The sequence below is a fragment of the Corvus cornix genome, chromosome 6 (assembly GCF_000738735.6).
Source record: "Corvus cornix cornix isolate S_Up_H32 chromosome 6, ASM73873v5, whole genome shotgun sequence".
NCBI lineage: Eukaryota > Metazoa > Chordata > Aves > Passeriformes > Corvidae > Corvus > Corvus cornix.
In genome coordinates, this window is record NC_046336.1 from 17,950,448 (window position 1) to 17,974,307 (window position 23,860).

At 39.7% G+C, this 23,860-nt stretch overlaps 1 protein-coding gene across 3 annotated transcripts in view; it reads right to left on the reverse strand.

Annotated features, from left to right (window-relative positions):
* The window catches only part of WDFY4 (WDFY family member 4), a 124,380-nt gene that overhangs the window by 71,846 nt on the left and 28,674 nt on the right, over positions 1–23,860 (reverse strand). For 2 of the 3 annotated variants that reach the window (XM_019293922.3, XM_010411034.4), the window contains exons 14-31: positions 20,713–20,927; positions 19,729–19,829; positions 17,583–17,790; positions 17,236–17,312; positions 16,335–16,553; positions 14,710–14,894; positions 11,575–11,806; positions 9,473–9,624; positions 8,828–8,939; positions 8,522–8,712; positions 6,843–6,995; positions 6,395–6,468; positions 5,444–5,605; positions 3,212–3,303; positions 2,211–2,310; positions 1,196–1,401; positions 498–667; positions 23–148 (exon numbers count right to left, since the gene is read on the reverse strand). In XM_019293922.3, the coding sequence (XP_019149467.1) occupies positions 23–148; positions 498–667; positions 1,196–1,401; positions 2,211–2,310; positions 3,212–3,303; positions 5,444–5,605; positions 6,395–6,468; positions 6,843–6,995; positions 8,522–8,712; positions 8,828–8,939; positions 9,473–9,624; positions 11,575–11,806; positions 14,710–14,894; positions 16,335–16,553; positions 17,236–17,312; positions 17,583–17,790; positions 19,729–19,829; positions 20,713–20,927 (2,775 nt within the window). Of the gene's footprint in view, positions 1–22; positions 149–497; positions 668–1,195; positions 1,402–2,210; positions 2,311–3,211; positions 3,304–5,443; positions 5,606–6,394; positions 6,469–6,842; positions 6,996–8,521; positions 8,713–8,827; positions 8,940–9,472; positions 9,625–9,792; positions 9,938–11,574; positions 11,807–14,709; positions 14,895–16,334; positions 16,554–17,235; positions 17,313–17,582; positions 17,791–19,728; positions 19,830–20,712; positions 20,928–23,860 lie in introns of those variants that run through there. The other variant, XM_039554104.1, reaches the window with a different exon arrangement.

The following is a 23,860-nucleotide window of genomic DNA, read 5'->3' on the forward strand; positions in this document are numbered from 1 at the left end:
GTCCTTGCAACAAAACACTTACCTTGTCCACAGTGAATCTAACCATTTCCAGCAGTAACACAGCTGCCTCTGCACACAACCCGAATTTGAGGACGTTCTCTGTAAGGTGGTGCTGAAAGATCCACTGCAACATAGACTCAAGATCTTTCTACACAGGAGGAGAGATATTTCATTCAGTGATAGGAATTATATACCATGCATCAAGAACAATGCCTGCTCTCTCCAAATCAGAATAAAATCAACACATCTGCACTTCCAACAGCTCCTTCCTCTCCTATTAAATTTGTAACATTTAACACCTGCCCAAACAAGGTTGTTCTGAACAAAAATTTTCTTAAAGTTAACTAACTAAACGTCTAAAATATGAATCATTTTTATTATCACAAAACCCAAGTAGGGTAAACTTGCCTGAGAATCCTGTCATGGAAAAGGGCATAAAATGTCAAAATAGTAATGCAATAGCAGCTTCAGGTGCTTGTCTGCTATTTTTTTCATACCTTGACTGCTTCAGGCGGTTCAGACTGAGGAGTTGCCAGAAAGAGCTCTGCCACAACCAAGTAGATCTCAGGGATGTGAACATGATCAGTCAGACATCTTTGCAACACAGAAAATCCAAAAATCAAGAAGTAGCCGTTGTCAGGCACTGGAGGGTGACTTTTTAAATTATCTTTAAAGGAAAAGAAAAGGAAAGTGTCTAAAAATAAATGTCATATCAGCAGAAGAATTACTGACACAACTTTGTCCTCATTTGTCTCTGTCCCAGGACACTCAGTGGTCTGCTAGGCTGCAGTATCAACAGTATAAAAAACATCCCCGGACTAACAGATAATTTTTCCCACTATCCCTTTTGTTATAGGGCAGTGTCCCTGAATCATTCTTCTTCCTTTCTCCTCCTTTCTCAGATCCACAGGTCTAATTATCAAAAAGCAAGCTGAACAAATCTTAAAGAAACAAAAGGTTTCAGAGCATGAGTTGACATCTGAACACCTCAAGGGCTTATCAACTAGCCTGATTTTGTGCAACACAAAAAGTACCAGGACAAATTTATTTTTAAACTTAATAAATTACTACCTTAGGAAGTAATTTAAACTCTTGGTACTGAGATCAGTGAGGATTCTTGTATCATGTACACAGTGATCTTCTACCACTGAGCTGGATCAAGGCAGTGTTTTGGGAACATTAAACCAACACATACCCATTAGAATACTCAACCCTGCAGAGCTGTTTTCCAGCCAACGCCCAGCCACTAACCCCTCCTTGAATTTGTTCAGCAGCAAACGATTGTGGAGGAAGCACAGAAGCAGCTTGATTCCCAGGACAACTGTGCTGAAGTGCAGGTAGCTCTGTGTGAACAGCAGAAACCAGTCTGGCCCCAGTGCCAAAAATGTCTTTTCTTTTTCCCTAGGACAAACAGGTAAATGAAAACACATGGAAGGAAACATGATGGAAGACAAAAAGGAGATATTATTTAAAATTATCTCTAAGTGATTTAGAAGCTCATGTTTCTCTAAAAAAAAAAATCTCATTAAAGGTGTACCACAACAGAGAATCCTGAAGATTTAACAACAGACTCATCCATACAGGTGAAATCACTCAATTCCTGCTAAATTTAACCTTGTATTACTGTCAGGCAAAACAGTTCATTAAGACGAAGCTCCTTCTCAGAGTGTGTATCAATAACTGAGGCAAGCTACATCACAGACTAGATCTTTCAAGCTATGAAATTCAAAATTCTGGTTTAAATTTTGAAGTCCAAGATGTACTATCTAATGAAAATGCACAGTTACAGCACCCAGCACTATGAAATCTGCCTTTCAGTTCTGAAAGGTAGAATTACAGTAGCATCATTCTCATGGTTACGATAGAAGGATGCAAGTAATCCCTCATTATATTGACTTGATTTTCAAATACAGATGGGATTTCTTCAACCCCTGATACGCAGAAGAAACATCAATATCCAAGTTCCCCTTTCACAGTATTTTCTGAAAACATGAAATTTTCTTTCAAAATGGATATCTGATGTGTGCTCAGACCACACAGCTGTGTGAATGCCAGATAAATCACTGACAAAAAAGACTCTGTGAATCCAGTCTGCTCTTACTTAGTATTTGTTTAAATTTGAACATTAGTGTGTTTAGTCCTGGTCAAGCACCAGAAGATGAAAAATCTGGAAGACAGAGACACTTAACTTCCTAAATGTTTCTACTTACTCAGAGGACAGGTGAAGTTTGTCTGAGCGTATTACATCTAACAGCATCTTCAATAGCTGGTTTCGAAGCCAGATTGTCTTTCCAGATGTTTGGCTTAAGGCTACAAATATCAGAAAGTAATAAAGAGTAATGAAGAGACAAAACACATGTTCCATTGCTTTGATGAACAACTTTGCATCAAATTAGCCCAGTAGAAGTACTTATATCAGGTACTTGTATCTTTTTTGCAGAGTAAAAAGATGCAGACATCAAATTTTAGACATAAGGAGTCCTGCTAACATAAGAAACAACCTGGGCTTACATTGCCAAAGTCCTCTCTTTAGAGTTATTTAAAACTCATTCAGACTATATGTTGAACAATATCTCACAGGAAGCAGTCTCAGGCTAACTAGAGAGGGAAATGTAAATAGGCAATCTGACTCGTACTGCCTAACTGTGTTGTCTATATACAAACCACAGTTACCAGTACCTCCTTAATATGATCTATTGTTTAGAGGGGCAATAACAATAAAGCCTCAACTGAAAGATCACAGTGAAAGGGCCAAATGACTGGATGTTCCCCCACATGAACCTGACAAATACACAGATACTTTAAGAGGTGCAGAGCTCCGCATTATTATTTGCTACAACTGTAGGTGTAGCAAAGTCTTCACAGAAAATCCAGGATGCCCATTGAAATTTTACCCCTTGTAACAGCCCGGTAGGTTAGTATGGGGGCAATTTCAATTTAATGTCCTTCCTCTCTGTGTATATCTGAAATCCAACATTGTGTCAGCTCTGGACAATGCCGCCAAAGTACTACTGGTTTATTAGCAGAGAGAGAACAAAAGGGTCACCTCAGTGCAGCCTGTCCTTTCCATATGAAGTAATTGGAATTGTGCCTCTTCCTGCCACAGGAGGCAGAAGCACTAATGTTGCATTTAGGGTTCATCAGGCCCTGGGGAAGGAAGGAAATACTGTAGCTACCTATCATAACTCATAAACCAAAGGCAGCCCCTCACCTTCAGTGGGCCTCTCAGCCACACTATCCAGGTAAATCTGATTTTCATCCACAGAAGAAGGTTTCAAGGTGTAAACAAGGAACAATCCAATCCTTGCAGAGAAAGAGTGAAGGAATTGTGGTCAACAGAAAGACATTCATTTACTTAGAGATTATATGCAAAGCTGAATACTGATTAATGACATAACAACCACTGGAAATTCCAGTCACTTGAGAAATAGGATGAAAACTTCATAAACTAGGAAGCAAATTAAAAGGTCACAGAATCACAGAATATGCTGTGTTGGGAGGCACCCACAAGGATCATCAAAGTTGAACTCCTGGCCCTGCACAGGACACCCCAAGAATCACACCACGTGCCTGACAATATTGTCCAAATGCTTCTTGATCTCTCTCAGCCTTGGTGCTGTGACCACTTCCCTGGGGAGCCTCTTCCAGTGCCCAACCACTCTCTGGGTGAAATTTTTTCTAATATCCAGCCTAAACCTCCCCTGACATAACTTCAGGCCATTCCCTTGGGTCCTGTCATTGTCACCACAGAGCAGAGATCAGTGTCTGCCCCTCCTCTTCCCCTCACAAGGAAGTTGTAACTGCAGTGGTCGCCCCTCAGTCTCCTCCTGTCCAGGCTGAACAGACCAAGTGAACTCAGATGCTCCTCATACAGCTTCCCCTGAAGACCCTTCATCTTCATGGCCAGCATCTTCTTTGGATGCTCTCTAGCTTAATATATTTCTTATATCATGATGACCAAAACTATCTACAAATTGAAGTAAAATACATTCTGCTATGGAACTGTTTTCTCTATCTACTTTAAAGGTCTTTCACCAAGAAGAAAGGAATACTGAGTAAAGCACTCTGTTCACATGAAAGACTCTGAGCAGCCTGTGGCATTCAGATATCACTTATCACCACTTGGTTTCCAAGCATACAGAGGAGAACAGAGAAACCTTAACAGGTCCTTTGTGAGGAGGACTGTCACCCATTTTTCACTTGTAGTTTGCTTTAACGCATTACGTGGTTCTAAGGACAGAAAGATTAATGTTATATAAACATATTTAGTGAAAGTGCATAATCTCCTCCTGCCCACAAGAAGGACATTTCTTAAGGGACATAACACCCATTGTTCTGCAGGAGTGGCCCACACAGCAATTCCCACTGGAAGTCCAAATTTGGGACCAGCAGAAACTCCAGCACCTCCCAGTGCTGCTGAGAGCCTGTTACAGGCTCTGCTGTTCAGGAGCTGGAAGGATAGGGACTGTCCAATCTCTCAGCACTCATGGGCCTGACAACCAATCACATTACCATAGGATAACAAATCATGATTATTTAAGAAAAAATGCTCTTTCACACTCCTTACATCATTACAAATTTGATATACTAAATCCACTACTCTCACCTGTCTCACTACCCATATGAAAAAAGAAACAGACTAACTCCTACAAGCCCAGGGCAGGGACACGCATACAGGTAACATACATCCAGGAACATAACATCCACAAAAGAGTTGGCAAACACTAAGTTCATGTAACAGCTTACTCCACAGTTAACTATTAGAGGTACTCACACTCTCTAACAGAGCAAAAAGCTGAGACCACAGGTTTGACGTGCAACTCTGTTTCTACATTTTATTAAAACAGAGCTTTAGAAACAGAGCTGCCATCTGTGCAGTGCATTTCCCTGGGAATTAGGTGGCTATAGACAGCACTACATGGACCTTCCTCAGTTGATAGGCTACAGGCTGGGAATATAAAATGAAGCAGTGCTTACATTCTGTGAAGAGCAAACAAGGATTTAAATGCTATGCTTCATGAAATCCTGACTAACATAACTGATTGAAATTCAAGAACGAAAAGGACTGTTACTGGGATATAAACCAAATCAACAGGATTAGGTACACAGTTCTTTGGGGCCAAATTGTAATACTGTAGTGATACTTTAGGGACAAGGCTTTAATGAAACCAAATATTAGCTACAGGCTTTGAGTAATCCCAGTCATACCTACAGAACTGTCTGTGCCACTATTATAAGGGTCATCACCTTCACACAACTGTAAGGTTGGAGTGAATGAAAAAAGTTTTCATCAGTTTTTCACCAGGGGATCCTGCAGTTGCCAAAGATCTGGTGTTCTACCAAAGACAAGGTGAGAGAAGCTCTACTGTCAAGGTCTCTCCAACACTAGCAGAAGTATAGTTCATCTACAATCTGAGGAAACACAATAGACCTTCAAGGTTACCTGAGAACATCCCTTGTATTAAAGTATCCTTGCAAGAGATGGGACAGAATAGTGCAGGCCAGAGTGATCTTGGAGCTACTGATTTCAGGATCATTGAAAAGGAAAAGAAGCTTGGGCACCACTTGTACCTGGTAGGCAATTACAACATTCTGACATGCATCTCTGTAAAAAAAGCACAGGGACTATTAAAAGCTTCTACTGGAAATGACCAAATTTGCCGAAGTTTCAGCTAAAAGGATTCTCAGGTTGCACTGATAATTTGTGCTTTTGGCTTCTAATATTGTCTTTATAACATTTCAAACACTGTCAGACAAACTGAACATGTGTCAGTGATGGAGATCTGAAGACTACTCTGTGTGTTCTACTCTTCTCTTCTGCCCTCTCCCCCAGAAACTGCTGCATTCCAACAAGTTCAAAGAAAACATTATAGAATTTTCAAGCAGCAAGTTGGTAGAAAAAAATGCTATTCCTGGAAAACTCAGCAAGGGACATCAGACAGCTCTCCACAGAGCTTTCTGCTACTTAGCCCCCCTACCATGCTTTGTCTCTTTAGATACATTTAACTCCAGTCCAGATGATTAAGCATACTGATAAAACGGTTGTGTTTTGATTTTAAACACAACTTCAATTATATATTTTAAAAAATTATTTCATACTGAATTCAAACATTCAATTTTCCCCTCCCCAGCAGATATTTAAACTTTCATTGTACAGCAGTAGTTGCACGTGAACCAGGTAACCAGATATCTTTGCCCAGTCTGGCCCCATAGTCATCTCAGGGGCTGATCAAATCACTAGCTCCGGGCTTGAAAGAGCAATACAGGAATGATTCACTCCCAGAATCCACAGATTCCAACTGGGACTAGACCCTTCACAGCCACCTCACAGTTCTAGCTTCAGGTTACAGATGTGCTTGTCCCACAGGTGTCTGATTCAAACACCTCTATATACCTCGAGGACTGCAAGATCTCCACAAGATGGGAAAGAAGAACAAGGTCAAGATTTTCTGGTGCTTTCATCCAAAGCTGAAAGACAAAGGAAAGCAGAGGTTTTACCGCTCTGCTGAACTTAGAGAACAGTACCTGCAGCAGAGAAACAGTTAAATCTAGTTAGGGAGAAAATCATAACATTCAGCATTTCTGTAATGCAACCTGCAGGCACTGGGAAGTCCCTGCTAGCGTAGGGAATTGTAGCTCCAGAGCTAGCCCTGAGGAGCAGGCCCTCTGGGAGTGTTCCTGCAGACCTGGGAAGCCACAGTGTGATAATGCACAACATACAACCCCACCTACAACCCCACCCTAAATATTGGATACAGGTGGTGCTGGGAACTAACCAAACCTCGTATTGTAAAGCCATCTTTAATACAGCCAAACCCACAGAGTAACATGAACAGTTTTACCTCAAAGTTGCAGAGAACATACTGGAATGCACTACAATTCTTGATGACTGAAGACTCGAAGCCCAGCTCAGCTGTGCCCACCAGGGAGAACATTAACTGTAAAATCCTGCTGTTCAGCAGCTGGGTTTTCCTCTTCAATAGATAGCTCAGCAACTGAAAAAAGAAGACTGAATAAGTACCTGCCAAGTATAAATCTTTATTTATAAACTGATATATAACACTTCTCTTTAATTCAAGACCAATACACTGTTTACTCAGCTGTAGTAGTCATGCATGCATACATTTTCCATAAGTATCATGAAGAAAATGAAGATTTCAGTCCAGACACAAAATTTCATGCAGGAAATGAAAGGGTCAATTTTTGAAGTAGCTTGACAACTCCGTGGCATTGAACAGCAGGAAAATATCTGCCATATTATGTTGAATCGAATGTACAAAAAGCAACAGACAAATATAACTATAAATAACCACAGTAGGTGTTCTATGCTGTTCTTCATGGATGTATTCTTAATTGCTTACAAATGGTCTTAATTTAAAAAATATTAATTTTCACCTCTCCAAGTGAAGAACATTTATGAAACATTGCCAGTTTCTCAACTGAGCCTTTGATTATCCAACAATTTCCCAATACTGTGAGAAGAATGTTCAGAAAGCCATTACATTTTGAACAGGTTGGGAAGAATAGAAATTAATTTGAAAATACATATCAAGACACATTTATTACTTAGCTGTTAAAAAAAACCACTTCACTCCATTGCAATATGGTGATCAGTCACATGAAAAGAACACTATTTAGTAAAAAAATCAAAAGGAACACTCACACAATATAAAGACTGGCATTCACCTACAAAAAAGGATTGGGCAAGCAATATCTAAGTAGGATAAATATATTGCTATAAATTGTGATCAATTTATGAACAATTTGCATGTTGGGAAAATTGAGAGTTTATAATAAATCATTCATGAAACCCTAATGTTAGGAGTCTTGTTTGGAACCTTCTGTATTAAAGAGCCTTCTTTTTTCCTTCAGAGTTTTCTGCTTCACCTACTCAGCATGAAGTAAATTATACTAAACTGAAACTTTATTCTTGAGCCTCAATCCATCCAATATTACATATATAGACTTTACATATAACCAAAATCTTCAATCTGCATAGCTTTCAGGTTTAAAGATTAATCTGGGATAGACCTAATCAGTGAATTCAGACAGCACGCACTTTTATCAGCACAATTCCTCATACACAGTGAAGACTGAGCCGTGGGAATTCATTGTCAACCTTACACTGGGCAGTCTGTAAAGAGGAATCCTAGGCCAAGGGGAGGAAGAAAACCTGCCTGATAAGTGGTCTTTTGTGTAGGGATCAAGTGTGTTGGTAAAAGGTGAAGAGTGGTTCGGTCACAAATCTGCTGCACTGGTTTATTTAGTTTATTAAATCATGTCTGACCAAGAGGCATCTGCCATCTCCTTCCCTTCAGCAGATAAACTGTTACAGAGGTTCCCAGGAATTATAAACACAGCATATAGAGCACTATCCTATATTCCCCTCCTAACTTACAAAGTTCCAACCACAAGTGCCTGTAGCCAAGATATGTTTGGTTCATTCCCATTGATGGATTTGGGGATAAATATCTACAAGGAAAAGATTACAACCAGAATGAATGAACAAAAGAGTGTCTACCTGGTATCCATGGATGTGCCTCATCAGTTTTCCACTCAATGGGCTATTGTTGAGAATGGAGTTCAGGACTTTGACAGCTGCGTACATGGTGTGGTCATCACGGGCCATAGCAATGAGACCCAGGAGAATGGCAGGGCCTCCAATAAAGTTCAGACTAGTAGCTGCTGGAGTGGACTGGAACACTCTTACCCCTAGGAAATTGCAGTGTTACTCTACCAGGAAGTTACATGACCAAATCTATTGTTATTAGCCAGACAAAGGCTTCACTCTTAAAAAAATATTAAGCATTAAGACAAGTACATTTACCATATTGGCCCACAGCAACTGACCCAATAGTCCGCAAGGAACCTGAGAGGTGCCCAGCAATATTCTTAGCTAGGAATATTGGAGTTGAACTGTCCCGAGAATTAATCCCAATCTAAAACAGATAAAAGACATTTTAAGAAAACCTTTGGTAGTATCAGGGACACTAAAAGTAACAAATGCATGCTCTGACACTTTAGCTTATTTTATTACTTTTATACTATGAAAACCATCTTTTTTCACAACAAGTTTATTGTAAGGACAAACATTCACCTATCTACAATATCCCACAACTCCACTACTTTCACGTCAGTAGATCTGGTATTAGCAAGAATGATAGAACAGGATGTGAAAAGTCCTTGTGAAGGCATTAAGAAAACACAGAATGAAACAAGTTATCCCAAAATCTGAAAATTATGACTTCTGTTCCTGTTTCAAAAAAATGCTTTTAACATTGTGCTCACACTGTCCAATCTATTCCTCTCCATATATGAAAATTAACCTATGAGTAGAACAAAGTTAAGGAATGGGAAAAGAAGCTCAAAAAAAGCACTGAAGGTACACAGACAAGACAAAGTCAGAAACTTGGCTCTAGGAAACTGATTAGAAGCAAGAGAAAACTTGTTTAAGACAAGGGGAATTTGTGACCTCTTTGGCAATCAGCCGACCATCCACTTCATTGTAAGAGCTCTTTATATCTTGGACTGTGGTGAGAGATGAGCACACTGCATTGATTCCAAAAGAAATCTTCTCTTCTGCCACCAGAGGTGCAGTATTATGATCACTGTACTGGTCCTCACCTAAAACAAGAGAGACTGTGAATGTCTGAAGGAACTTCGTTTGTTCAATATGCAAGACAGAGAGGCAGGTGAAAAATAACTGGAGGAAACTGGTATTTAGGAAATAATTTTACTTTGTCTTAACTATAATTAGAAAAAAACATTCACCCTTTGCAACACAGTCCACGGCAGCTTGCATCACCAGCAGATGTGCTTGGCTGTGTCCTCTGCTACTTTGCCTTGATTCAATATCCTCTCATAACATCTCATGAAGCTCAGTAAAGTCCAGAATAAACCTCTCCCTCCGTCCACACGATATAAACAAACAAGCTTTCTGGATATAGAAAACATTTCAGAGGTCTTCTGTGTTACTGGGAACTTTATCAGGGATACCAGAAGCAAAGATTTGTGTGGAAAGAGGGCAGAGGCAAAAGTTTAGAGCTGCCAACTCACAACGTTTGGGAAGCTTCTAAAAAGTACCAGGCTCAGCAGCTTAATAACTACATGAAATTACCATATGCATTTCTTTAAAGAACTTTCTATTCCTGCTCACACTTGGAAAAACTGTATGTACCTTTATTAAAAAAAAGGTCAAGCTTGTATTTTTGACAATTTCATACACTAGGAAAACAGCTGACTTACAAAACTGTTTACTAATGCTGGTCACACAGCCCCTTTAGGCAAAAAATTAGTTCATACACCACATGAAGATTAACTATAAGTAAATGCCCCAAGACTGTGTCACCGTTTCCCTTCCAGCAGGACTTGGTTTTAGGACTAAGCCTCTGCACAACTGCAGCTGATTAGTGAGAAGCAATGAGGTAGTGGGAAAGACAGGACACAACACTGCCAAAAATTCCCACTGCTGTTTGCAACAAGGTCATCAATCCATTTTAAGGAAAAAAACATAGTATTTGAGGGGATTGTGGTAATTTTTTTTTTAAGTCAGAATTTCCATTTGACCAAGTCCCTTTGAGTGTTTTGATGGAATAGGGAGAGTGCAGGGAGAGAGAGGGAGATCATTTCACAATCATGAGATCATATCTTATATGTTGCTCTGTGATTCCCTGCAGCAGGGCATAACTAGAGTCAGATGGACACAATCTATAATTAGTACTAGTTCTTCCCATCTGGGGAGAACTTTGCAGAAAACAAGCCCCCCAGACTTCATAAAGACTCAATGATTCAAAAAATCATATCCTTTTGACTTCTATAGGTAATGTTTTTATTTCAGAGCTGTACTTTGACACCATTTCTCTTTCAACATCCCCTTCCCATGCTTGACTTGCAGATTTTTGCGTGTAGATAGACAGCATTCTGAAGGAGTACTCTCAGCCAGTCTTTTCACATTGTTCTAGGCTGGAGTGTCACCAAGAAAGATTATTTTGCTCTTTTCAAATGAGAAATGACCATCCCACTTCATCCCAAGCTCTAGCACAGAGGTGAATGTTCAATGTTGAACAAACAGTAATCAATAACTGAAATGTTTTGTCTGTCTGTTTAAGAATTGAAGCTAACAACATACTTTAGTTAAAAAGCCTCTTCATTAAATGGAATGTATCTTACTCCCCTACCCCTCTCTCCTACACTGCAGGCATTTGCAATTAAGCTCCATACTTCTTTTTCTGCCCTTTTTTTTTCCCCCCTGTTAGCACTGTTAATGCAGAGTATCTCAGTTAAAGCTTCTGCTTTAATGTTTGTCCAACAGAAATCACAATCTTGCAGCTCAGGATGTTATACCTCTTTACTCTTCATCTCTCTCTGCTGCTTGACTCCTGCCCTTCTTTCCAATTCACAGTATGTTACAAGATCCTTGTGTATCTTACTACAGCCTTGTACAACATTCAGTAATGCAGTTTTCCAGACTTTTAGAATGAGCCCTAGACACAGTTGGAACATTAATAGCAGATTATAAAAATAAAAAGAACACTGCCCTGACAAATAGTGGCACATATGAGAATTATTACATACCTTGAAGTTGTACTGCTTGGAAATTGCTACAATACTGAGGGCCAAGCTTAATAATAACTTCTATGGTTTCCACAGAAATGGCTTCTTCAAACAAGTATGTAGGACCAAGGCGCCAGGTCAAAGAGGACTTCTGTTTCCAAACTCGAGGAGTAGCTATGTACCCATAGACATCAATAAAGGAAGAGGGTTCCATGGAAACACAGCTACCCGGTAAAGGCTGGAGATATTGCATCTGCAACAGAGAAGGAATTCACTAAGGGGATCCAATACATTCAGGGTGCCCTGGGGTCTTGTCCCTGTAAGGTACTGCCTGCCTCCTCTTTGCTCATTAAGCTCTCAGTCAGCTGTGCAACAAAATTATATTGGGTCTGGCTGAGCTGAAGCTCATTTTCCCACAGCAGCTCTCACAGTGCTGGGCTGGGAGCTAGAAAGGGGCTGACAGCATACCAGGGTTTGGCTGTTGCTGAGCAAAGCTGGCACAGCATCAGCGCTGTCTCTCCAACATTCCCCTCATCAAGGAGCAGGAGTGGGCAAGATGCTGGGAGGGGACACAACCAGGCCAGCTGACCCAAATTAACAACAGGGATATTCTATATCGTATAACATCAACTCAGACATAAAAGCTAAGGAAAGGAGGAAGCGGGGGAATTCATGATTTACAATGCTTGCCTCCTATAGCAACTGCTCCATGTGCTGATGCTCTGCTTCCCAGGAAGTGGCTGAATAGCACTCACTGATGGGAAGTAGAGAATAAACCTATTTTTTTCTCTTTGCTTGTGGACATGAAAACTCACTTCTGCTTTAATAAACTGCCTTATCTCAACTTACAAGTCGTTTTCCATCTTATTTTCTCGCCTCTGTCCAGCCAGGAAGGGGAGTGATATAGCTGCTTGGTGGGCACCTGGCATCCAACCAAGGTCAACCCACACAATAATTATCAGCTATTTTTCAGAAATTGGACTTTGAGAAGTACTGTAAACATAAGCATTTTGGAATGTTTAAGGCTAATTTTTGTTCCAAAAACACAGTCAAAAGAATTTCAAGTATTGGCAAAGAAAAACCCTGTCTTGACTCCAGAAATATTTTTCCTCTTCTAAAATTCATAATCCTGACTATGACAACACAGAAAGAAAAGTTACAGATCACACTTTGGACTGGCACAAATAGAGAATAAGCAGTTTTTGAAGAGTGTAGATTGTTCAAGTGCATCAGTAAGCTTCAGTGGAGCTAACATTGTTTAAGAAACAGGGCCATTTATTTTGGTACCAAAATAATGATGTGGCCTCCTGAACAGAGTCTATTATTTTATTTAACTGTAGAGAGCTCTAACAGGAAGTAGTTGGAATTTTTTGGTAGAGAGAAACTATATTGTACTTTGGGGCTTAGCCCTGTCTTTAACAACTTGCTGTTAGGATGGGAGACTCCTAGCATTTACTGATGTCTGGATACTGAGATTTAGAAGACAGGGCTGGTCAATATTAAGAGGCAGGAGTTGATACTTGAGTGAATAAATATTTGACTTGATGAAACACAGTAACACACACACATACATACCCGCCCCATAGCCACCAACTAAATATAGCCTTTGGTATTGTTAAGGGCCTTTGTCCATTTCTAACTTCTTAGACAATCTTTTCACTGTACATATCAAGATGAAGGCTTGCATTTAGTCAGTGACCCCAACACTGGGACAATCTTTTGTTTACTAAAGGATTCTTTTATTTATATGAGCTGTTTCACTGAATGTTAAACACACTTGCTGAGAATTCTTTAATCAATTGCAATGTTTAGGCCTAGTTTTATTGATGACTTTCAGTCTCATTTGAAGGAAGTCAAATTAAATTAAATTTTCATTCTTGAAATGGATATAGGTCCCAAAAGACATTTATAAGACAGATCATTTTCCCAAGTATGATAAAGAGAATATTTGAATTAAACAGGTTGCATTTACAGGGGAAGCATAAAACACGCAAGTGAGCTTTGCACGTGCTGAGATTGAATTGAAATATGGGAACAAAAAGGAAGAAACCAAGGTTACAAGTTTCAATTAATAATAGGATTCTATTCAAAAACAAAACCAAAATAACACTACACCAATCAGAGACATACTAGAAAGAGCAGGCTGCCTTTTCTATACTGCATTCAAAATGCAAAAATTAGATCTCTGAAATAGTATGAGTTTACTGCAAAACGAGGAGCATGATGATATTAATAATATAAACCAGGGGCTATTGTCATTTATCTCGTAGATTATGAACCCTTCAGGTGCACTTGGATTACTTTTGCCTGATATCTCATGCAACCTGAGAACTGGCTGCTGTGAAACAAAAATCACAAGAAATGGCAGATTAGGGGAAATACCAGTACACCAATATTTGCAATGAACTCATGAATTGATATAATCGCAGACACTGTACAACTAACCCAGAGGAACACCTATCTGTTCCTGAATGCTTAGTGTGCTAGTGAGGAAAAAGACCACTGACTGACATTGCTCCCATCTTTGGATTCTTGCAAAGAGCTGGCCAGTCACAGCAGCTTATTTCTCTGTGACCTTTCCACTTTCAAGAGCTTTCTTCAAAAGAAAAAGTGAAGACTCCCTGCATAATTCATCACCTTTGCAGGTTTTAGCCTAAATCCAAGTTATCTTTGGTTTAGGGCTTTCTGGTCACACCTTGATGTGAAGTACTTTTTATAGATGGCGACTTCTGCAAATTTTGGGCTTAAACTGATAGGTCCTCTGAATCACTAGTAAATTCAGAAAATTTTGACCTAAATGTTTAACTGAATTTCAGCAACATAACCCTGAGCTACCTGCAACCTAGGGAACTTCAGCTCTAGAGGAGATAACCACCACATGGTTATCTACATGCTGAAGGGGGAGGGGGAACTAGTTCAAAGCATCAGTATAAGGTGAGAACATACTTCTGAAAAGCAGCACAAATACACCCTCTTTGGTATGGATTTCTGACTCCACTCACACCCAGCACAGTGGCATGTGTTACATGTGTAAATCACCATGCTTTGAGTTTCTCAGATTAATACTGAAAAGTCATGGTAGGTGCATTGGGAGATGAAAATTAGAAGCAATGCAAGACAAAAGTCAGGCGCAAGATCTATGCAGAGAGCCTTTACCTTTGCAGAGCCAAGCATCTGACCATTTATATAAGCTGACACAATGCAGTTCTTCTTTGCTTCCTTAGCAACTGTCACTGTGAGATGATGCCACTGGCCAGTGACCAGTAGTTTACCACAGCCAAACTGGACTTGCCCTGGAAATGTGGAGGGATTTAGGACCTCACCCTCAGGTTCCATAATATCTGTAACAGCAAAAACAGAGATAAGTCAACAGAAAGTTTCTTACCTTCACCAACCTCTGGAACACAACTTTCAAATGGGACAGAAAGAGCATGACACTCTGTGGGTAGAGTGTGATTCGATGGTATTATGTCCAATGTCTTTAAAACATTGCCCAAGGTCTAGTATCAGGACCTACAACTTGCACAACTCTCAAGCTCCCTCCAGCATACGTGTCACCCTCCCAAATAATACCTGCTATCTGCCTTGACGCTGCAAAACTACCCTGACCTAGGAAAACCCAACATATTCACTAAGGGGAGAACCCCTCAGTATATTCACAGTTAGCTGACTGTGATGGCCGACTAGCCTGTGGCACAAGGGATAGAGAGAGCTATTGGTAAGACAGTCTCTGGTGCCAGAGACTTATCGGTCATGATGAGGGAAAGAAATCTCTCCCCGGATGCCTTGTTCTGTTACGGTAATCGACCCCAGTTTGGCTCCCCCAGTTGGCTGTCAGCCTCTACCCCTGGTCACTCCCCCAGAGCTTCCCCATTGGTCCCATTCCCTAGTCCCGCCTTTTCCCTGTCCCAAGATAAAACCCCTGAGTTCGGCATTGCTCTCGCCTTTGCCTCTGTAGCCTTCAACAGTGTAGGCGAAGCAGTAACTGCTCCTCTTGGAATACACACAAAGGCCCTTCCTATCTCTTGGTGACCGACTTTATACTGAAGCTAGCCATGCGTCTGTGTGTGCGTGCATGCATGTGACCCCACAGAGCCGGACAGAAACAGTAACAGCTGACACAGAGAAACTCCTAGCAAATCCATTATTTATAAAAGTCTCTATAATAATTTGTAGCTTTTATGAAAAAAGGTAAGCTGGAATTTTTATCATTATCTAAGACAATCAGAGCACTCATACAATGTCAGCTGTGCTTGAAAAAGTCCCAGCTACTATTCCCACTCCATTTCCAACCTCCTCTGGAATATTCAATCACATTTACATTTGAAATACCTACTCTACTCAATAAGGAAAAGGGGATAAATATCAGCAGGGAACAATATTAACAGATTGGCATAATAGAAAACATTCTGAAAGAGAGGAGAGGAAATGAGTTGTTTCCTTAGGAAGCTAGATCACTCCCCAAATTCTCAGTCCTACTCTCCAAACCTGCCTAATGTCACACAGAAGAGACTGGTTCAAGCCCAGTCTCCACAACTGCACCCCACAGTATAAGTGGCACTCAAAAATTTTCCATAAAATACTGCAGTAATTCACAATGCCTACAGCAAACTTAAAAATTAAACATGGCCAAGAATTACAATCACAACTGGATGCAAGAGGAAAACTGAAGAGAAATCTCATTAATATCCTGGGTACTTCAAAGAAGAGGAAATTTATTAATGAAAAATTCCAGATAATAAGAGGACACAGCACTGCAGCTTGACTGAAAAGAGCCTTACCAAGTGGCTGGAATTCTACTTCTTCTGTAGAAATGACCAAAGAAAGGTCCTGTGGAAAGAAGCTTACAGAAAAGCATACAAATTCTTGCTCTGTTCTTGACATGTGCCTCACAATGGTAAGGAAGCGGAGTGGGTGGCTGTTGTGCACCAAACCAAACTTGCTAACCAGGAACCAGCAGGAGAGTGTCAGTCCACTTGAGGGAGGGAATGTTCTGATGCCTGTAGACAGGAAACAAAAAGGCATTAAGGAAGGTGTTTTCCTTGGGCAGCCATTAGCAGACTGCTTTGTGTTTCATTTGTAGTCCATACCATGGAAGAACCAACATTAGGTTATGGGGTTTAATTTCTATTCTGTTAGATTTCACTGCTTGTATTCAGTATCACAAAGATTGCACATATGAGTCTGTGCACATGTATAAATGACCTAAATTTGACCGATGAGAAATGACTGCTAGGTCTCCATGCTATGGAGCTCATGAATTAGCAATCTCCAAGCCAGAAACAAGTTCTCAAATTTCACAAAAATTCAGGAAGCAAAAGTACAGCCATTTCCCATTCCACCCAATAGAGCCTTTTGTTGTATAGAAAAATCCCTTTAAGTGACAGTTCCTATTCCTTCCATTGTCTGTTACCCTAAAATCTGGTGGCTCTTACTTGTTAAGTCTGTTTTCTTAGAAGCTTGCTTTGAAATTGTATTGCTAATATTAATTCATCACACTATGAATCTGTAGCCAGTGCTGCATTTTGCTGAGCAGTACAAGTTACACAGTTCAGAGCTGGTCTGGGGCAGAGAGACAGAAACGTTGAAACACACAACTTATTTCTTACAACTGTTGAATGCTTTCATTGGGGCTGAGAAGCTGGTGCTCCCAGCAAGCTGTAGGTGAGTCAAAGTTCTTACCCATGCCAGTCCCTCCTGAGACAGATTGGTCTGCACTGGATCCCATGACAGTGGCCAAGGTAGGGAGGTATAAACACCTACAAAAGCAAGCAAGCACCCATTCATCAGAAACAAAAATCATCCCTGAAGGCCACCAGGGACTTCTGGCATTGCAGAATCATGCCAGCAAGGCAGAGAGTAGGCTGTCAGCAGTAAGACAGCAACAAAATATGTTGGCAGCATTGCTGCAAGGAAAGCAGCCATAGGGTACATAGATTAAGATGAAGAGAGAAGTGAAAAGTTACTGCGTTCAGAGTAAGGGCTTGGAGACCCCAGAGCAGCTAAAATAAAAGCAACAGCAGCCATACCCATAGCCTTCCATGGACATGTCAAACTCCACAAACGATGGAGCTAAAGCCGTGCCGTGTAGCTGGAAGTTTCGAGGTGATGTCATGGAGATGAGACTCATGGCAGTCTGGAGTGCCAGTGCAGATCCTTTAGACAGCCAAGGAGAGGTCCTGATAGGTACAACTGTCTGAGGATCTGTTTTGCTGTCCACCACACGCTCTTCTGAACCTGAAAGATGAACACAGTGCCTAACCAGATCAATGTCTGCAAGTCTTTTTCCAGTCACAGGTATTGCCCATATTCTATTCATCACTGCTCAGAACAGCACTTCATGCTCTTGAAATAACACATCCTCAACAGCTTACAAAAATCCTCAGCAATACAAAAAAATATTGCACTGAAGGCATTTCAAAATGGGAGGCTGGCAGGACAGCCATAGCCATAATTTCAGCTGTATTTTCTTCCCACACATCTTCAGGCAGCTTCAGAACTCACCCTACCAAAAATTGTTCCCAACCCATTGGTTCCATTTTCCTTACACACAGACCATTCAACTCTGCTGTAACACAATAGTTAAAAGAAACACGTGGGAGAGGATTTGAAGAATGACTGCAAAGAACTTAAGACCCAGATATGGATCATACTGTATCAGGTGTCTCAGGCATGAGAATAGTTTAAGCACCAAATACTGCTATACTGTAGCCTCTCATCTATAAAATACATTACAGCAGAGAAAGGGCTGTGAGAAAAGAGACAACTCTTAAATAAAAAATTAAAATAATTTACTGAAAACAGAAAAATTGAAAAATTACAGAAATTAGAAAAATATAAAAATTTGGGATCCTATGGCTCAGTAGATGGTATGCCCCAGGAGCGCAGGGATCTGAGATCTTCTGGCTGGGTCAGCACTGGACCTCAGGTAGAGAAAAAGGACTTGCAGTGCTGGGCTGGCTTTTGGCAGGTCCAAAAGTCAGGAAAAAAGTTATTAAAGTCTCCTTAATAGGAGTAAGGCTTTTAATGCCCAGCACTGATGTCCACCACAGCTAGCCTGCAGAGAACCCCTCCTCCCTCAACTTTTGAGGCCTGTATCATTGTTTTATAGTGCCTTTGCTCCGCCCACAGCCCGCCCCTTTGGTTTAAAGTGATTGGTGCTTTCCCTTTGACAGATCATCTCAGTCCACCAATAGCTCATCGTTGTCAGAGGGGTGGTATCAGTTGAGATAAGGGTGCTAAAATGCCCTCATTAAAATTCGGGTTGCCACGGAGCTTGCCTACAGGGTAAAGGCTATGGGGCTAAAAATAGCTGCTGGCTGTTAGAACTGGGGTTTTGGAGTTAGCCCTTGGACCAAAGTGCAAAGTAAAAACACCTAAAAAAAAATATTAAAATACATCTAACACATCTTAAAACACTTGTAAAAGTATACAGTAAACACAGGAAAGATAACTTATGGTGTACAGGTGGTTTGAAGTTTGAAAAGGGAGCATCAGTTGGGGATTTTTAACTGGGGAATTTTTAACTGGGAATGGTGCAACTCTCTTAATAAACTACTCTGAACAATTGAAAACACTGATAATGGAACTTGATTTTTGTACCTGGGTGATGGGTTAATTTTAACATTCAATTTAAAAAATATTTAACTCAGAATTAATTAATTAAAGCACTTAATATGCAAAGACCAAGCACAATTAGGGATTTCATGTATGACAGGGCTCCTATGGAGAAGAGCCTATATAAGCAAGGCAGACTACTAGGATATCCTCGGGACTACAAAAAGCAGTGCTCTTTAGTCCCATCCTTATTCCATTCCTATCTATAAATCACAGGAAAAACATGCTGCAAACCAAGGAGACACTCCACTTCATTTGTAGAATATTATTTTTTTTATAGATCACTTCCATGTCTGATCCAGCAAAGCCTGAGTCTATACTCAGCATCTAACTTGAGCAAAGACATCACAATTTGATCTCTGCTGATCATTAGATCAGCTCTCAGTGTTGTTCAAGTACCACCCAATCTGGGCAATACCCAGTGAAAAACTTCCAGGCATACTCCACCTTCACTGTGACTATCTTGGAACAACCTACTCAACAGCAGTTTCCTGTCATTTCAGAGACATGCCTAACTCAGCCACTGTATCAGCAACAGACTGTTCATTGTGTGCTTACCTGCATTAGCTGACTCACTCCCCTGACACAAAAGGACGTTGGGCTTGTTTGCGCTGGGCCTGGAAGGTAGCAATGGAGAACCTCCCAACCACAGAAATTGCCTAACATGGAAAAAAAAAATTAAGAAAGCAACTTAAAAAAAAGAAAACAATGAAGCCAGACACTTTGTAGTCACAGCAACCATGCAAATAGAGCTTAGATCTGGAGAACAACTTTTGTATTTAACAGCAAATTTTAAAGACATCCCAAACAGAACAAAAGAAATGCTTTCCATTGTAGCATCACAAATATTTAGTTTGCTTCACATTTCCTTTCAAGATTTTCCTGTTGAAAAAAAATCAAAGATTTCTTTTCTTCATCAATATTCTTGACTAGCTGTAATTATTCAGAAAGAAAAAAATCTATGGGTTGGGGGTTTTTATTGAGGTTTTTTATAGAAATCCTATTCTGTATTTGAGTGAAAGAAATACAATCTTCCAATGAATATTTAAATTTACCTGCACTCTGATACCTGCTAGGTACTGTAATGTCTAGCACTTGTTAGCATTAATGAAGAAAGTGCAACCTCAAACTAGAAACAGCGACTGAGGAAGAAGACCATACTTTTTATTTCTGCATCTGTCATTGACATGGATCTGAGATACGAAAAAGTTATTTTTACTCTGCAGAAAACAGCTTCTCCATATGAATACCAGGAGAGAATAACCCTGGTTGTTTTGCAATGACTTAATTAGTCCATTAATAAATGGCTTTACAACCCCTGCAGAGATGATGCAGCAGAACACTACAGACTCATACCATCTTCAGGAGTCATTTAAGCATATATCCTGCAATCAGTGAGAAAGGAGGATTAAATGGGACTTGAAACAAAAGGCTGAGTCTTGCTGAATTAGAGCACTATGTGAAGCACTTAATTTTTATATAAACTTTGCAAAAAAATGGCACCACTAAAGCAAATTGGTTCCATTAGATACAATCTGATACCTTAACACATGTGGCTCAATAGCCTGTGATGCGAGCTTCTCAAACACTCTGGTGAGGGGCAGATGCAGGGGATGGCTGTCATTGCAGAAAGCATCTTGACAGGAGGTTATGATGGTGCTCAGCAGGCCAGATTCACACATCACCTGACGACTCTTCTCTGACTTCACCAGGGACTGGATATGATCAACCAGAGCACACTGGATTTCCTGGGAAAGCTGAAATGGACACAGAAGTAAAGTCAGAGGGCTGGAACTAAACTGTATATGGTAACTGATTTATTTTATTTTAATTTGGTTTTCAGTTGTCAAATCCCTGAGTGTAAACATCTGAAGCCCCTAAGGCAAGAGGCTCAAGCAGAACTGCATGGCTATTCTATCAAGCTCTGCACTTAAACAGTGTGCATATACTCATCCAAGCAGCTGCTTGGCCAACCACAACTCAGCTTTCCTGCCTCGACACTATGGTGGTGAAGGAAGAGAGCAATCAGCTGTCATTCACAAACAAGGGATCGCCACCAAGGGCAGGTTATTAGGCATAAGCTCCAAGACCAAACAGGAATTCAGAATATATTTAACATTGAGCCTGTGGAGAGCCATATTGACATGATCTACTCTTCATTCTAAAACCCTGCTCTTAAACAAAACTGTATCAAGCAATGTCATGAAACAATCTTAAACACTTCTCTATATGTTTTCCTGAATTGACGCTTTACTTTATTATTGCTTCTTACTGATCTTAAAGTCTCTCAATTCTCATAAATTATTTTTAGAGCAATTTGTTCCCATTCGGGAATGAATTGTACTCCATTGACCTAACTAGACTTCATGTAAAAGTAACTGGATAATATATTTAAACACAAATCTTACAAAGATTAATTATTCCCTATTTCCAAGAGCTTTCAAGCTTTCTCATATGCTCTTCTAGGAAATAGATATGCAAACTTTTAAACAAGAGGACAACAATGGTGACAGAAATGCAAATGAAGGCAATGGGATTTGATTTTATAACATGAATGAGAAGTAACTAGATTCAGAATAAGCTTATTAAGTGTAAAGAGGAATTGAGCTCTTTTTCATTCAACCAGACAAAGCCAATACAGAACAATTTCAAAGCCCACAAGCAATTTGTTTTCAAAGCATCCCCAACACTTAGAAGATAATACAGCCATTGCAACATACATACTGTTTTTGCAAACTCAATTACCATTTTTCATATCTGAAGGGTGAGTTCTTTGGATAACATTTTCTTCTCTCTGAAGGACTATTTATTGCCAGGGACATAAATTTCACTATGCATCGCATTACATATAAAAATCATCCACCAGACTAAACGACACTATTACAAAGTCTCACAACTTTATAAATATTTTAATTAATATTTTACTCCATTTCTGACTATATGTAGGAAAGTATGTGTAAATACCACTAAACAAAGATTGACATAGGTCTTGACTAAGTGAAGCAACTGGTTTACTCCAAAATAAATCCAATAAAAGCGTAATGGTGTACAAAAAAATTGATTGTTTTCATTAGCCTAGCAGCTCTGTCAATACCAATATTGCCTTGTTTTGAATAAAATGTGCTGTTTTCAGGGATCTTTGTTCCAGTAAAATGAGATTTTAGTGGAAATATTAAAGGTGGCCAGGAAACCATGCTGTGTGTTTCTGTATGCATGGATTGATTTTCCTAACACTTATTACTTGCACCGTGAATCAGGATATTGAAGGTGTAGTTAGAATGTAGCTGAGCTCTGCCTCAGATTAGTCTTAAGGGCAAAATGTCACCTAGCAATTTGCCCAATCTGCTTAAGTAGTACCCAGATTTTTTCTCCTTAGAGCCTATAGTTTCAAAACGTGGTAGCTGAATTTAACTCACTACTATTCATCTTCAAGGTTATATTCAAGATAAGGAAAAATTATGAACTTTTGTCGCTGTGCATTCACTTCAAAAGGACGCAATTTCCTTAGATTTAAGAACAATATAGCAATAATTATGTGTGCAAAATACTTGAAAAATGTTACCTTGTTAACATCTACAAGGAAGAACAAGTCATTTAGCCTACATTTAAACCAGGGATAAGGGTCTTTTTAAAAGGTGCAAAAACCTTATTGATGGACAATGTTTTACTTTCACAACAGTGACTATGACAGCAGTTCATCATACAAGAGGCATGGATGAAAACAAAAAGGAAAAATCCAGCTGTGTAAGCAATAATATCATTTAGCAAAAGTATAGATAATTTACATGATGAATTGCGAGAGGATTTTTTTTTTGTCCGTATTCACAAGAAACCTACCAGGATGATGAGACAGAACTGAGTAATTCTTTTATTCTCTTCTCAAAAGTTCTTTCCTTTCCTTTACTCAGCCTTGTCAGATACAGGCAATCTCAGTATCTGACATTACAAATGGGAAAGATCTGTCATGACACTCTGGAATCTTAAAATTCCAGTCAAGGATGAGATATGTCTGAGAGGTAACTTCTTTCTTTTTAAGGTAGAATCAACTCTGTGAATATCCTGGGCCACATATCTAAAGTGGATGCTAATATGTCTCAATTTACTAGGTGTTTGAAATGTGTCCAATGCTGTCTTTCATCACTAAATAGACAACATATTAATAAAAGGAAAATCGATCTTATATTTGGTCAAACAACATGGAAACTGGTTTAGTTCCAGTCATAGGCATGAACATGAGCAATATCCTCTAAATACAGTTTACTGACTCAAAACTCTTGGTCAGTTTTAAAGTTTTAAGCAAGTTTTTGTACCCATGACATTCAAATGATTTTTTTATCATACCTAGCAATGGTAGGAATATACATCCACAAATCTATTCTCCTCAGCTTTTAACTTTCATTACAGAAAGTATAAGAAATGGCTGAAGTGCAAAATCACCTGTTTTACTATCTGCTACTGGGTTTTCTATGCTGACAGGCTTAACACTGCTTCAGCTCATCATTTCTTGAGTCTGACAAAGGTCAGTGAGAGGTTGCAAAATTGGCAGGATATTGATATTATTTCTGAGGGTCAGAATCAAAAGTACATTAATTTTACTGAGTTCCATTAATGTTTCTGTAAAAGCAGTGCTTTCTCATTGCCAATTCTGTGAAAGCAAAGGAATCGCACATGACCTGAACTGATTCTAAAG